This window comes from Protomyctophum parallelum (genome assembly GCF_964188405.1).
Source record: "Protomyctophum parallelum genome assembly, chromosome: 15".
In the NCBI taxonomy this organism is placed as follows: domain Eukaryota; kingdom Metazoa; phylum Chordata; class Actinopteri; order Myctophiformes; family Myctophidae; genus Protomyctophum; species Protomyctophum parallelum.
Genome location: NC_139710.1, coordinates 10299717 through 10314708, shown reverse-complemented (window position 1 = coordinate 10314708; position 14992 = coordinate 10299717). Strand labels below are relative to the sequence as shown.

The following is a 14992-nucleotide window of genomic DNA, read 5'->3' as shown; positions in this document are numbered from 1 at the left end:
CACTACAACATGGTAAAACCTTTTACAGTCTATGGGTAAAACACGACCACAATGCCACAAGATGGCAGCAACTCCCTGTTGTTCTAGTTATATGACCGGTTTCACGTAGTAGAAGAATAGAAGATTTGGTCACACGAGTTCTGCGAGGAACAAGGTACCATTACTTTTGCAAACGTGTACACTGTGACTGTACAGTAACAACAGCCAGGCTATCTGGAATTTAAAGGGAAAGATGTTGAAGACTGAAGAACTGATGTCGAGTCTGCAAGACGGCATAATCACAACAGCCACAGATGTCAGCAAAACCCTCGAACTCCTTGTCATTAAACTTGGTGAATGTTCCAGGTGGGGTATACAATATTTACAGCTGGGCACAGGCCAATATCATATCCTGTCAATTTATAAAGGCGCGAATGAATGTGACATGCTTAACGTTTAACAGGAGTGGTGTGAAGAGATGCAAGGAGAGATGTTTGGAGGAGGCCACTCAGCTGTTGAGAAAGATACCAGAGGCAGAGTTACATTCTTTGGATAAGAGTCACCTGCTGCTTCTAGTGAAGCTCCTCATCTCCATGCAATTACAAATGATTAACATCTCTACAGCCAGTCGTAAACTGGACCAGGTCAGGCTTAGATTCTAGAATGTATTGTAGATTTGCTCTGGTTAGATTTATTGTGTAGCTTAGTCAACAAAGTGCATCTTAATGAGTCTCCATTTACTTTTGCAGATGTTGCAACATCTGGCTAAGGTGGATCACCAACTAGTTTTTAAAGAAACCTATATCTGTTTGCACTCCATAGTCCTCATTGATCAGGTACCGAAAATTCAGTTCATCCTTGTTTGTCAAATCTATTCTATCTATCATTGCATTGGCGTTAACTTTCACCTAGCCGCAACTTTCAACTATAGATTTTTTTAAATAATGGGATGAATCTAGAGTTGCAATACCCTCCATTGACTCCCTACTCATCCAATTTGCGTTTGCGATCTCCTTGTATTAAACAACGTTAAACTCACCAACATTGCAGCTCTAGGCCAAGCTTGAATTATCCTCTTTCAATCTGCCAAGCTTTTGTTTAATAAAAATCCACCGTAGACATATTCTGAGCTAAGAAATTCTGTGCAGGTGATTCTTTTTCTAAGTGTTGCAGTTTGGAAGCCTCCTCCTGCATTATGTGCAAATTCGAAACGGGTGGTACACAGGGCCGTTCAGTGACGTACGACGAGTGCTTCCAAACTCCAGCACTTAGAAAAAGAATCACCTGCACAGAATTTCTTGACAGAAAGTAGCTCATAACATGTCTACGGTGGATTTTTATGGAACAAAAGCTCGGCAGAAAAAGGGTAATTCAAGCTTGGCCTAGAGCTGCAATGTTGGTGAGTTTAACGTTGTTTAATACAAGCAGATCGCAAACGCAATTTGGATGAGTAGGGAGTCAATGGAGGGTATTGCAACTCTAGATTCATCCCATTATGAAAATAATCTAGAGTTGCAAATTGTGGCTAACTTTCACCATGTTTTCTTTTCAGATATCAATTGAGGATCTGCAGAGAGGTTGGTGTAGGTTTATGATGATGATTATGTTATGTATAATATTGCTGTTTGTAAATATAATTGCATTCATAATTAACTTTACAACTACATGACTTTAACATTTTCAGCCTGCATGTTCCTGGAGGACAGCACTATTGGCCGTACTGTGTGGCAAGAGATCTACCCCTCCTTGTTAAAAAAGCTGGCTGAGCTGTTCCCTGTTATACTACAAGAGGAAACATTGAGAAATGGACCCATGTGCTATGCTGCAGTTAAGGTAGTTAATACACAGCAACTGTATGAAAATGAAAAGGTTTGAGAACTATGTCACAAGTGACTGAGTAGAGTATTTGTCACAGGTGATTGTTGTTACTGATGTGAAACCTGTGATCTCCATAGGTTTGTTTGCAGGTGTTTCAGCTCTTGCCTGGTGAGGTAGCTCCTCTGGTGTGGGTAAAGGAACAGGGGAGTCCAGCAGTCCAGAGTATCCTGCTGGCCCTCATGGACATAATCCTGGGAAAGGTCTGTCTTAAGCCACCATTATGTTATACTTCTATTGAGAATTAGCAGATATACAAGCTCATACAGTCACAAACTTGTAGATCTGGTATTTTTGAAAAACCATGAAAACGTGTGCAAATCTTTGAATATAATATTCTTTCCCAGTGAACATTTTTAACTCAAATCTTTGCTTCTTGATGGTCCCTGGAACAACATATTTTGAGATAGAGGTCGAGGGCCAACTACATATAATTCTACGGTTTCTTGACATGAAAAAGTTTGACCACTGATATAGAAACCTAGGTTTCCTATAGAATAGGATTTAAGAAGACATTTGTAGAACCTGGTCTCAGGTCTCATGGGTTAACTTGAAGTATCGACTGTTGCCTTACTAGATTTCTTCTCAGTGCCTCTGTTCTGTGTGTTTGCATTGCAGTGCTCCAATAGGGACACGCGGCTGTTGGCAGGTACCGCTGTGGCCATGCTGATCAACACGGCACCAGACAGTGCAGCAGGAGGAGAGGCAGCTTGGAGTCTGCTGCAGGTCTCTCGTTTAGGTACAAAACTATCAGCATGTTTACATTATGAAAATCAGTGACATTGAGATGTAGTGCTCCATTTACTACATCCATGGAAACTAAGTTCATGCAAATTGTATTGGATATTATTTTGAGTAAGGTTGAGTATCATTCTTTTTTTTCTGAGTATTCTGAACGTATTGTAGAATATTATATCTGAGCAAATACATTGAGTTTGTGTCCTCCCTGTTCTATAAGCGTCCAAAGGGAAGAAAATACTGTAAAAGTTTCTTGAATCTGCTGAGATAGACCAATGTGAGGATTCATGATATTGATATATAATGCATCTGTTAGGTCCTTGGATGCTAACTGTTGGTGAGCTTTGCGTGCAGTGCAACTCTATTGGGCAAGATGGAGTAGACAGGCTAGCTGTGAGTAGGGGGCTATTGACCTGCAGCCGGGGCCAGATCCTGCTCAGTTCCCGTGTGGGCACTACAGAGGTATATCCAAATCATTCAAACTGTTTCCAAGTATAGCATTCTTGACGTTTTGTCTCTTCATCAATGGAATAAAAAATATCTTTTCTATTCCAGTTGTGTTTACTCCTGGGAGGTTTGTTTCCTCTCATCTCTGCTCTGTGTGAGGAGAAGTCGTGCTGTCACTACTATGTCTTTGAAGGTGAGAATATAATATATATGTACAGTTGATTTAGTCATGTGCACTGTGCATAATTGTATACTGTACATTTAAAAATTAACTGTTAGGACTGTTGTCATTACAGCATTGATACTATGGTTGAAAAAAGTGAAAGAGAGTCTGTCTGACATCCTGGACATGACAGGTGTTCACCTACTAGCTGAAGACTGCAGTCTACAATCGGAGCTAGTTAAAGTTATCTGGGATAATGCAGAGAGCCCAGTGAGTGTGAATGACTTTGTAGATTGCTCTAAATAAAAGAATATCCTGTGGTAAAATCATCATTATTAAATTGAGCTATTTTATGGCAGGTGGATGGGGTGCAAGAGTTTGTGCACTGTGCCTTTTGTCTTTTGTTGGAGATCTATGAGATGGACTGTCAACGATTTGGAGACGAAAAGAAAAGTCTTTATTCTGCTCTACTTCAACGTGTAATCAAACTCCCTTGGGAGGCAAAAGCCAAATATTCGCCTCTTTGTGCTCTACTCCCATACTTGGGTACTGACATGGTGAGTTAAATAGTTTTTTTTACTACAATGTAGACAGAATGACCAATAGAAGGACAAAATAGACCTTTATTTCATTTTGGGAAATTCAGATGCGATAATGCTGACTTTGACTCACGTCTCCTCAACAACACAGGTGCTGGATAGATATACTGAAATTCCCAATCATCTCCTGAAGTGCCTCTCCACCAATCATCTGTCACCATGTGCCTCTGAGCTTTACAAATGCCTGATCCAGCAGCAGAGGAGGGAACTGTGTGATGCCCCACCAAAGGATTCCCCGCCCACTGAGCTGTATCTTGCCAATCAGTGGGCATTGCGTTGGAGGTCTACCCTTCTTGAGGCTTTGACCTCTGAGGTGACCCTTCTTCAGAACAACAGCTCAAGCCACATATTACCCTGCACCTTACGAGTGTTCCCTTCCGCTGCAGAACCTCTTTTGGCCTTTTTAGAGCCGGCCACCCCAGGCCACCTCCATGCCTGGGCCTGCATCATGAGTTCCTGCCGGGCCACATGTGGTGTTTCACATTTGGCACTCCAAGGTGACTCAGCCCTGGTGACCCTCCAGTTGGCTCTGGGGACTGCGGATGACAAAGTCCGTCTTGCTGCCCTCAATGTCCTGTGTTGTTCACCAAAGACAAAGGATGCACCAACTTCAGAGGAGCTGTCCCTGATGAGGTCATTTATCACTCAAAATATGAATTGTGACTCCTCACCTTTCCGGCAACATTTACAGGCACGAGTAAAGAGGTTCCTGGTTCGTATCAGAGACTGCTGCCTGGCCAATATCAAAGTACCAAGGGGCCAAAACAATGGGGATACCAGCTTTGCCAAGGAAGCAGAGCTGTCACTGAGCCAGGGAATTGGTGAGAGAAATAAAAACTTACTTACATAATAAAGCTGTTCTTTGGGACAGGTTGATGGAGAATTCTTATTTTGTTTAGGATTTGTGGATTGGTTGGGCCAGCTCCCATATTCCTATCTGGCACCAGGACACAGTTATCAGAGGAAGAAGACTGTATTGCTGCTGCTTTCTGCAGTTCTGGAAACCTGTACAGACACGTGGAGTCCAGACAAAAAGAAGGGGCAGCCTCCAGGTTCGTTTAAGAGCCGGAATGGAAAAGCCAGGTGTATCATACATTACTAGTGTGGCTTTTATATGATGTACTAACAATCTTCATGAAACTGTTTTTGCAGTGAACATGGCAACTCTTATTAATTGGGCCAGGCAAAGAGGACTGTGGAACTTCTTCTGCAGATCAAAACAGTTGGTCCTCATTGGCTGTTTAGAAGATTCAACCAATGAGGTACTAGTGCTTCACAATCCATGTTTAGAATAAAAAAAAACAGATGTATGGAATGATAACTTTTAAACGCTTTAATCTTTTCCAGATCCGAGAGCTCTCTGCAGGGTTGCTGTTGAGATTCTTCCCACTAAGTTTTTCAGATGACATCACCCCTGTGTTGTTCAGGCGAACCAAGCAGCTCCTCTGCAGTCCTCGGGTACAGGAGGCTCAGATGGGAGCCCTGATGATGAAGGTGCTTCTCCAGAAGTAAGCTTCACTTCCAGCGTATGCAGTGTTCTCAGAATAAAGTCTGCTGCTGTGCTAGTGAGGGCTAAGCTTTTGTGAACTCTTTCATCTGTAGATCTCAAGGCCAGTGTCAGGATCTCTGGATAAACAGTAATTATGTTGATGACGGCAGTTTAAGTGACCCCAGGGCCTCTGGCATGGCCAGATACCTTGTGAATGAACTGGCGCAGCACTACCTGGCTGCTAAGGCTGATCTGATGCTCGCTGCAAGGACCAAACCTATACATGGTGAGTCCTGAGCTCATAAATCACCTGGCAGCCATTTCACACTCATGCCATATTCTGACAGATTTCCATTCTTAAGATACAGTGTAAGACCTTGTTGTTATGAATTGTGTTCCAGGTATTTTGAGTGCCCTTGAGAGGTGTTTGCTTGAGGTGCCCGGCGTTCTGTGCGACGTCATCGACAATAAGTTGACCGTTGAGCTACTGGGCCTGCTGGAGAACACGTCTCTGCTTCTGCTTGGTGTACTGTATGGGTGTACTGCCCAGGACAACACTGTTGACCAGAATGGTAATGTCTGTCTGTCCGTCCGTCCGTCCGTCCGTCCGTCCATCCATCCATCCATCCATCCATCTTCAACTGCTTATCTGAAGTCTAGCAGAGAATCCCAGACATCCCTTTCCATGGCCATGTTAGCAAACTGACTGGGGCACTCCCAGGCCAGCATGGAGATATGCTCTGCTTGGGCCTCGGTCCACGTTCAAGGTTGTTAAAGGTCCGCGTCGTTAATTCTTCCCAGCTGGGTGTGTCTGGAAAGCCACCTTGGGGAGGCGACCAGAAGGTCCTTACTACACGCCGAACAACCTCAAATGTGTCCTTTCTACGGAAAGGACTCAGTCGAGGTGCATCCCTCACAGATGACTGAGCATCTCACCCTACCCCTAAGGACGATGTTAGCCACCTAAAAGAAATACAAATAAAAACATGTTTTGGTACAATAGTATCCGCAATTTTTGGTATCCAAATTTTGCTTCCCAGATTGGTTGGTACATAATCCACATTTCATGACCCTAGATTAATTCATGATTCAGCTATCTCTTCATCACACAGTGTGTTACGGTGAATGCAATACTGTTCCCGCTGCTCCGATTCTCTGAGATACTTACTCGTGTGTGTGTGTGTGTGTGTGTGTGTGTGTGTGTGTGTGTGTGTGTGTGTGTAAAAGTGTTGACTTGTGGAGATTGTGACAAAATGGGACTATTATAAGCCTTTGTTACAGAGCTTATTTATCCCAGGTATCCCAGGTTAGCTTGTAAAAATCAGTTGGTGGATTTGATGGAAATGTGAGTATGGACTATTACCCTTAAATCACTACATTCTTTGACAGATGTTCCCCCATCTTTCTGTGACATGGGGAATGCAATCAGTTCTCTGATCCAAGCGGATGTAGAGAGCCGTGGAGAGGAGTGTGTTCTGCTGTCTGAAGAACACAGCTTGGTTCTAACTTGCTGCTGGGTAACACTCAAGGTAAAATAGAAATACATGCCAATTATAAGCTATAGATATTATTGAAACACCATCTGACACCACAGATATGAATCCTTCCTGTATATATTGTAGATAAATGTATTTTCTATTCTTCTCTAGGAAATAGGTTTTTTTTTAGGATCTCTAGTGGAGAGAATACTTGCTGAATCCAAAACAGCTCTGTCACTCCTAACCGTGGAGGAGCTAAACAGGGCATCAAAAGTATTCAAAGACATTCTGCTCAAATGTCGCCATTGGGTAAGAAAGATGGACTCGTCCAGCCCAAGGCATAGATACAGTAGATCACTTCAACACTTTTCATCCTCATCCTGTAAAAACAACAAATGTGGTTCTCTCCACCAGGGGGCAGTGGAAGGTTGCTGTGTGGGCTTCACCAAATTATGTGCCTCTCTCTTGAGCAGTAACAATCTGGAGTTTAGGGACATCCCGGCCCAAATTCTGAAACAAGTAAGCTGTCAAAGGTGTCCCCATGGGTTATTTAACGATCCACCCTTCAGTCTGCTGCTTGACAGGTTAATTTCATCCTTCCTCTCTGATTTCCACTTTCCAGGGGCTGCATGTTTTGCAGTCTCCATGCTGTACATCAGTGACACGGCGAGCAGCGGGGCTTCCCATGCTTATCCTGTGTGTATTGTCTGCAGAGGAGGCTAGCAAATCCCGGCCCCTGCTGGCCCACAGCATACACACCTTACTGGAGACAGCTAGAACTCCTCTACCTCATAACTGGGACCAAACACTGGACCTGCCTCAGGTAAAAATGGCATGGATGAAATATAAGAAATACAAAATAAATATGGTCACATTCCTATACATACAAAGAGAGACACGCATATAAATAGTCAGACTGCAAGACTGCAAGCTCATATCCTCTCCAATCTCCATTGTACCTAGGTGAGTGCAGTCCACACTCTGCAGGCTTTGGTGCGTGGCTCTGGACTGGGAGTGGCCATCCTTCAGTTTGCCCCCGATATAGCCATCCTGTCCCTCACTCTGCTCAGTTCTCCTTGCTGGGCGATGAGGAATGCTGCCCTGCAGTTGTACAGTAAGACGTTCATTAACCTGGGTGTGTCTGGAGCATGAGTTGGAGCTACAGTTTCCAATACGATAAACATTATGTTTTTATTTGATGTACCCACCCTTTTTACTTTCTAGTCAGATTCTGATGTTCATCGAACTCACTTGATTGTAGGTTCTCTGTGCTCACGAATGGTTGGCCAGCAGCCTGGGGGTGAGGAAGGCTCTATGCTGCAAGCCATGTCTCCCCCTGCCTTCTTCATCCACTACCCTGGACTGCAGCCCTTCCTTCTGCAAGAGCTAAAGGGGGCAGCACAAGACCTCCAGGGAACACCCGGGGAGGCCAGGCTGTACCTCCACCCTTCCCTCTACCCTGTCCTCACATTATTAGCCAAACTCCAGCCTGGCATCCCAGACATAACAGGGTGATTGTTGTTTGCACATCATTATGTAACTTGCGTGCTGATGGCTAGGTCATCCTTTAGTTTACTCTTCTGTATTTATTTTTTAATTAAGCAAGGTAGGTCTTAATTTATCTTAATATAAATCTAATCTTAAATTAGTCAGCTGTTGCACCTTGTCTCCTCACTGTCTCATCATGGGTTAATAACCAACATAGTACAACTCGTCTCCCCTAGTCTGGGTTCCAGACTGATTCGCTGATTTGTAGTGACGATACAAATCCACGGAAGGCAGAGAATCAGGCTGGAACCCAGGCTACATCTCCCCATCCATCCGGCACACAGAGGCACAACTAAATCACTGAGACCAAATACGGTACCAAAGATAAGGCACCGATTAACACAATGAGCAGCAAAATGATAAATCATAATTAGCAATAATAAGGATTCATCATTTTTATTACAATATTAAGCGAAATAGTTGTGATTGTCATTTTAAGATTTGAGCTATTTTGGAAGGAGGTAGGGCTCGCACCATTCTTTTGGCAAAGGATTACTTTATTGAAAAAATGACAAAAGTCAAAGTCGTACGATTGGTCACACACGTTTCCGCAGTGAAATTTGTTCACATGTTCCATGATTGCCGTTTTGGCCCTGCACCCACTGTTGAGGCGCGTGTAAATAGGTAGGCTCTAACATCTGAGCTATTTCTCATGACTATTATTGTATTGTATTGCATAATCCTCTCATGACTGGCATGGCTTGGCCTGGCATTTGTATCTCGTTTGGTCTTTCTTTCCCAGAGCTCTGTCAGACTTCCTGGCTCCTTTACTCCATTTGGCTGCCAGCCCCATCTATAGTGTCAGAGTGATGTCCTCCAAGGCCTTGGTTGCCATGACTCCTCCGTCAGAATACATGAACAGCATCCTCCAATTGACAGCTGAGCTGCTCCGCTCCCAGAAAACTTGTCACAACCGACTCCATGGACAGCTATTACAGATCAAAGCCATTCTAGACAGAGCTCTAAGCACAGACAGGTAAGAACACATTAGAAATGGTATAGTATTAGTCCGGCAGCCTACAGCCTTCTTTTGTTTAAAGTGGGAAATTTGGTATATAGTATTTTTTTATTGGCATACAATATTGTCTATATACATGTAATCATGAATCCACTTGCTGACCGGCTGTTAGTATTGGGCAATCCTTTTATAGGGGTTTCTTGTGACCCTACCATTAACATGTCAAATTTTCCTTTTGCTTTAAGTAGCATGTGACATGGGTTTTTCATGATTCTGAATCCATTCCAAGCATTATTTTTGCACAAAATACACTCCTTGGACTAAAAGCAGCCACTTGCCCAAAATGTGCTGACCTCATCACATTTGTCATGATGTCTCTTTATCTCAAAGCCGATATTAGGAAACAACCAGTGTACTGCAGCTTTCAGGTGGTATTTTAGCCAAAACATTTTCTCCAAGAGAGGAAAATACTCTGACAAAACAAAGACAGCGCTATCAGAAATGGCTGCTACTAACAGAGCACGAGGCTCCGACTTTAACAATCTGACATGGCATGACATGATTTCAGACCATGGTGGCATGATAAAATGGCACATGTTGACTACGTGTTGTTGAATGGCAGATTCATGAAAAAAATGATCCATCAAACGCTGCGTCATTATTTGTAGGGCCGCTTCAGCTGATCTGTGTGAGGTGGTAAGCAGAGTGGAAGCCTTGTTGTGGCTGTCGACTGGGGCTCAGCACTGTCCCATGGTGAGAGAGGCCTACCTTGGAGTAGCACACTCACTGAGAAGATACTGCTCTGAGGCCTTCCTGCACAAGATCAGTGACACACTTCGGCGTGAGCTACATACACCACAGCATAGACTTCAGGTATACTTTGCTATACTTGACTCTCTTCATCACACACACACACACACGCGCGCGCACACACATACACACAAACCACAGATTCAGTGGTGTGCCAGACTTTGTTGATTGCATGCGTAGTTGCGTACACACAGGTGCACGTGTGCGTGAATGCACACATGCAATGGACTAGCATTAACCTTTATAACATATTTTTTCCATGTTCAGACAAATCCTTCCATGACAGCATATTCAGTCTTGCGAGATTAAAAGATAAATACACAAAGGCAACATGTGGCAACAGTGTGCATTCGTGAGTACTGAGTACTACATTGTTGTTTTGTCACAAATGCTAAGATGTTCATAAAACCAGTCAGTGCTATGAATCTTCGTTCTGCGGCACACCCTGGATTCATTCCTCGGGGCATATTTCCAAATGCACAAAATGGGTAATGGGGTGGCACCTGGACACACCACACACACACACACACACACACACAACCACACAGCACAGATTTTGAACAAACCACAGATTTTGATAAACCCCTTTTGTCAACCCTACAGGTTGGGTCATCGTCGTTCCATCAAAAAGCCATTCACTTTTTGTGTGCAGACATAATGCAGGCATGTCAAATATGGGAAGGTTTTTCTACAGCAAGCCCTGATTTGAAGTTCACACTGATCACTTATGTGATGGATGGGTGTGACTTACAAGAGGCTAGTTTGCAACAGGTGATCCAGAGAGTACTGCAGGTAAGACATGATTCCTTCTGCAAAAGCCTGTTTTCAAAACCCGTCCAACAGCTTTCAGCACAACATGACTTTGCTAGAACACTATAAGGAAATTAAAGAAGCAAAGATAGGCTTGAATATAATGCTATTTGAGTTAAATCAGCCTGGAGATCTTATCGTCCCATTCCGCAAGAAATGGGTGCGTGTAAGCTATTATATTCTATCATGTTGAATACTTGAACCTATACAGTTAAAGGTCTTTCTTTCTGTGCTGTGTAATAAAGTTCTCATTGGCTCACCTGTACAAGCAAACTGCAGCATTCTATGCATTCTCTGCATTGTGTAATGATACCTTTATAGCTATATTACCTTTTGTTTTGGGCTTTAAATTCCACTAGGATTAGTCACCCTTTATCAGAAGATACCTGTTTTAGAAAGATATACTGCATGTTGCCCAGATTGACATTTCAGTTACATTTGGGTCAAATATGTAATTTTATTACACTTACTGGTAAGTGATTGTATACTAGGTTATGTACAGTATGTAAATTTCAGAAAACATACATAGCCTGTGAGGATATAGAACTAAGAACTGACATACATTTTGCACTTGTTATAACATTGCTTTTGAAAGTGCTGTATTGTTATTCAACCATGATATAATCTGGTTGTGCCCTGTGGGTGAATATACCCTTATCTTTCAGATGTTCCCCCTAATCAATTGCAGTCATGATGTATGGATACAATGTCCATGGTCAGTGATGTGTTCTCTCTGCCCAGCTCAACCTGAGGGAGGCACTGTTGGGTCACAGTGTGGAGTACCGTAGGACCTACCTAGCAGCCCTGGTAGCAGTGATGACCTCTGCATGTCAGTCCTTACATTCTTCTATATCAACTGTGTTGGATGAGCCAATCCTGCTGGAATGCCTGGAGTTGTTGCTCGGTCACTTGGAAGACCAGAAGTGTGGACCAGAGTTCCTGTCCTGTGTCCTTTGTGCTACCAGCCTGCTGCTTTCCCAGAGGTTTGCCTCTCCATTTGATGTATGTCATTGTTTCCTACTTCTGTGTGGAAACAAATTACTTTTTCAACTCCACCTTCCTAATTTCTTTCTTATCTGTACGTACATCAGCCTTCAGATTTCCATGTTCCAGCGCTTGTGCAGCATGTTGGAGGTCCACCGGGACCCAGCAGCTCCCGAAGCTCTCAGGATGGCTTGTGCTCAGGCTCTGTGTCTGGCTGGAGCTCCTTTAATGACACGAGCTCTGACAGAGAACCACACATTCCTAGCCATCAACACCAGGTACTGAGGTGTAAAATCGTGTCTCATGATCTCTGTACTGCATCCTTTGAGGGATAAATGTGTCTATTTTGTATTGTGCAGGTTGATCAACACAGCCATTTGCCTGTTGCAGGATGAGAGCCAGCAGGTAAGGATGAAGGCAGCTTGTTTCACTTCCATGCTCTACCATGCCAGAAGAGGAGCAGGCCAGAGAAACATATACCTCATGCAGGTTAATCAGGCAGTGCCCTTCTTGTTGGATCTGCTAGTGGACAAATACTGGGATAGTCCTGGGACATTGGAGGTGCTGCTTTGTCATCTGCCTGAGCCTAACCTTGGAACTGTTTTGAAAGAAGCCAATGAGATGGGGTGAGTTACCTCATCCAGTCTGTACTCGCATTTAGACAACATTCATATTATGTCATATTCTTCTTGCATTGCTTAATTGTTATTTTTCAACAGGTGTGCCAGTCTGTATGAGCAAGATCAAGCCAATATGTTTGCAGAGCCCTCCGTGTTGTCTGCATGTCTGCTTCCTTACCTGCTGCAGATTGCAAACAAATACTGTGAGTCTGCTGCCTTGGCAGTTAGCCTCAGATTGTGGGCAGAGGAAAATGTTGCACAGATCCTAGAGAACCTTGCAGTCTGCAAAGACTTTGAACCAGGTAAAAAAATGCCATCATTTAACCACTTAAACCCTATATAAAATCACCAAGAGACATTATGTGATATGAGGGCAATTTTCTAGCTTGTCTCAGAACGGTCTGAAAAATCAACTTGCAAAGACTTGAAACTTGCATGAGACAGCATAGTGACAATTCTGTCACCATTATATTTTGTCAATGTTATGTTATGGATTGTTAAACTATTTTTTCTTCTTTTCTTTCTTTGTTACAAACGCTAGTACGCTTTGAAAAATTGTCAGCAATAATGTCTTATTTACAGTGAGATGTAGCCAATGTGCTAAACATGCCAAACCACTGGTATGGTCCTTTGTTATACTGTAGATATGAATATGGTAATCATAATCAGTCTAAAAGCAGCTATGATACACAGTACATGTTCTTTATTCTCTGTAGGTGAGACCCTGAACCCGGCATGGCTGGCACTTCTTGTGGATTCTAATTTCCATGGCACCCTATGTGGCGTCTTGACCAGGGCTGCTTTCCTTCTCAGGCTGTTGGATATTTCTGATGATGTACGATACCTTTGTGACCCTTTGACCCTACAGACAAATGTGCAAGCTATTTTAAATCGGCTCGCTCAGAATGGGGTCCAGTTTTCTGATGTCTTTACTGCTGCTGTGGCTGGAGACTTGCCAGTTTAAGGAAATGGAGTATGTGCCTCCATTCCATTTTTGTATGCTCAATGAATAAAGCTATCTTATGTTGATATCAGATGTGTCTGGATGTTCCAGGAAAGCCTATGGAATCTATAACAACCAGAATGGGTCCTGGAACTGTACAGCTGCTGATTCTGCAGTACAGTAGCTCTGGACATAGATGACTTATGTAAGAGACCACTGACTGTAGACAGCTGAATGCATGATCACATTACCTGTCCTAAGCTGATGAGAGGCATATTTGTCACTAGTACAAGCTATGTATGCAGAGTTGGGGACATGGTTATATGAGAGCTGTACTATACAGTGTACTGATCTGAAAGGCTCTGTTTTATCACAATACTCAAGTATAAGAGAACACACACACAAATTAAACTCAGTCTTACCGAGTCTGCACTATCACCACCAATAACAGTTCAGAAAAATATATTGACGCAATGCAACAGCCTCTGGAGAGATGAGCGTCTTGGTGCCCACTAGGGAATGTTAAGGTTTACTGTAATGATCCATTAGAGGTATTCTGCTTGGATAAGTGTCCATTTTCCAACTGCATAAAGGCTGAAGATGATTGACTGGCCATGATGGCAAGCTGGTGGTTGCTCTGCAACAGACCACCCACTACAGAAGGCTGACCTCATCATAATGTCCCAAACAGTTCTTTTGTTTGAGAAGTGCACCCATTAGCATCAGGCAAACCTTTAATGCAAGGGAACAGAACGTTTATCACACTCATTTATTTTATTTTTTTATCCCAATGCCTCCCAAAAACATGCTTGTTTGTCACTGTCATTTTTATTACAGGTTCAACTTATTATGTAAAAAAGGGAAAACTGGATATTTTTTGCGACTTGTCCTTGACAATTTGTTCACCGAAATAACAAAGTTATTTAGTAATTAGTAATTTAGTAGAAGCATGCTTTTACCATTTGTTCCTTATAGTCTCATTACGAATCACATGTAGGCTTTGTTCAAGGTTGTGCTTTATTGTTACATCTTGTGTACAGGTACAGTACATAAGAGTAAAACTTGAAGCTGAAAAGCATGACCATCTGGCCTGGTAAAAGCTTTTGCTGCTGTATCCTAGTGGGACTCAAATGTTACAGCCTCTCTTTCAGAAAGCCTGTGTGTGGTTAATGAAATAATTAACCATGGCACTAAGGCCACGTAATCGCCTCAAGCTTTTATAAGGTGGATGTGGACGTGCAGATGCATTTGTGTGTGTGCACACTGCACACATCATTTTGGGCATAAATAATGTGCCTTTCCACTGATGTATCACAACAAATCAAAGAGAATTACCGATATAGCTGCCTTTTTGGGATAAAATATATCAAATGTATGAAAATACATTAAACTGATTTATGGTCGGGGGGACGTTGGGGGTGGGGCATTTCCAAAATTTATTTTTCTTTACTTAGGCCAGCTCATTCAGGTGCCTGGCTGGTTGTGTAGGTGCAAAAACCCTTTGAGCCATTTTCCATGTGGCATCAACTGAAACAATCTGGTTGGCATAAC

At 42.9% G+C, this 14992-nt stretch overlaps 1 protein-coding gene across 4 annotated transcripts; it reads left to right on the top strand.

Annotated features, from left to right (window-relative positions):
* The first annotated feature begins 155 nt into the window (after positions 1–155).
* On the top strand, positions 156–13532 carry LOC310872255 (tRNA (32-2'-O)-methyltransferase regulator THADA). 4 transcript variants are annotated; one of them, XM_083784013.1, is made up of 31 exons: positions 156–345; positions 443–623; positions 729–815; positions 1532–1556; positions 1664–1812; positions 1935–2057; positions 2473–2593; positions 2909–3054; positions 3148–3232; positions 3336–3472; positions 3562–3759; positions 3893–4622; positions 4701–4853; positions 4954–5063; positions 5149–5309; positions 5404–5576; positions 5692–5862; positions 6680–6819; positions 6940–7077; positions 7183–7287; positions 7391–7591; positions 7732–7882; positions 8030–8279; positions 9059–9292; positions 9943–10147; positions 10688–10876; positions 11636–11877; positions 11986–12156; positions 12238–12504; positions 12598–12800; positions 13215–13532. In XM_083784013.1, the coding sequence occupies exons 1-31, from the start codon at positions 233–235 to the stop codon at positions 13460–13462; spliced, it is 5607 nt and encodes a 1868-aa protein (XP_083640139.1). In that variant the 5' UTR covers positions 156–232; the 3' UTR covers positions 13463–13532. The 4 variants fall into 4 exon arrangements, with proteins under 4 accessions (XP_083640139.1, XP_083640141.1, XP_083640142.1 ...); XM_083784014.1 differs by having other exon boundaries at positions 265–332; XM_083784015.1 differs by lacking the exons at positions 6940–7077; positions 7183–7287.
* The last annotated feature ends 1460 nt before the right edge of the window (positions 13533–14992 follow it).

Coding starts and splice junctions, on each gene's coding strand:
- LOC310872255 (XM_083784013.1), top strand. CDS start 233: ATGTTGAAGACTGAAGAACTGATGTCGAGTCTGCAAGACGGCATAATC. Junction 2,058..2,472: donor TGGACATAATCCTGGGAAAG/GTCTGTCTTAAG, acceptor TTTGCATTGCAG/TGCTCCAATAGGGACACGCG. Junction 10,877..11,635: donor TGATCCAGAGAGTACTGCAG/GTAAGACATGAT, acceptor CTCTCTGCCCAG/CTCAACCTGAGGGAGGCACT.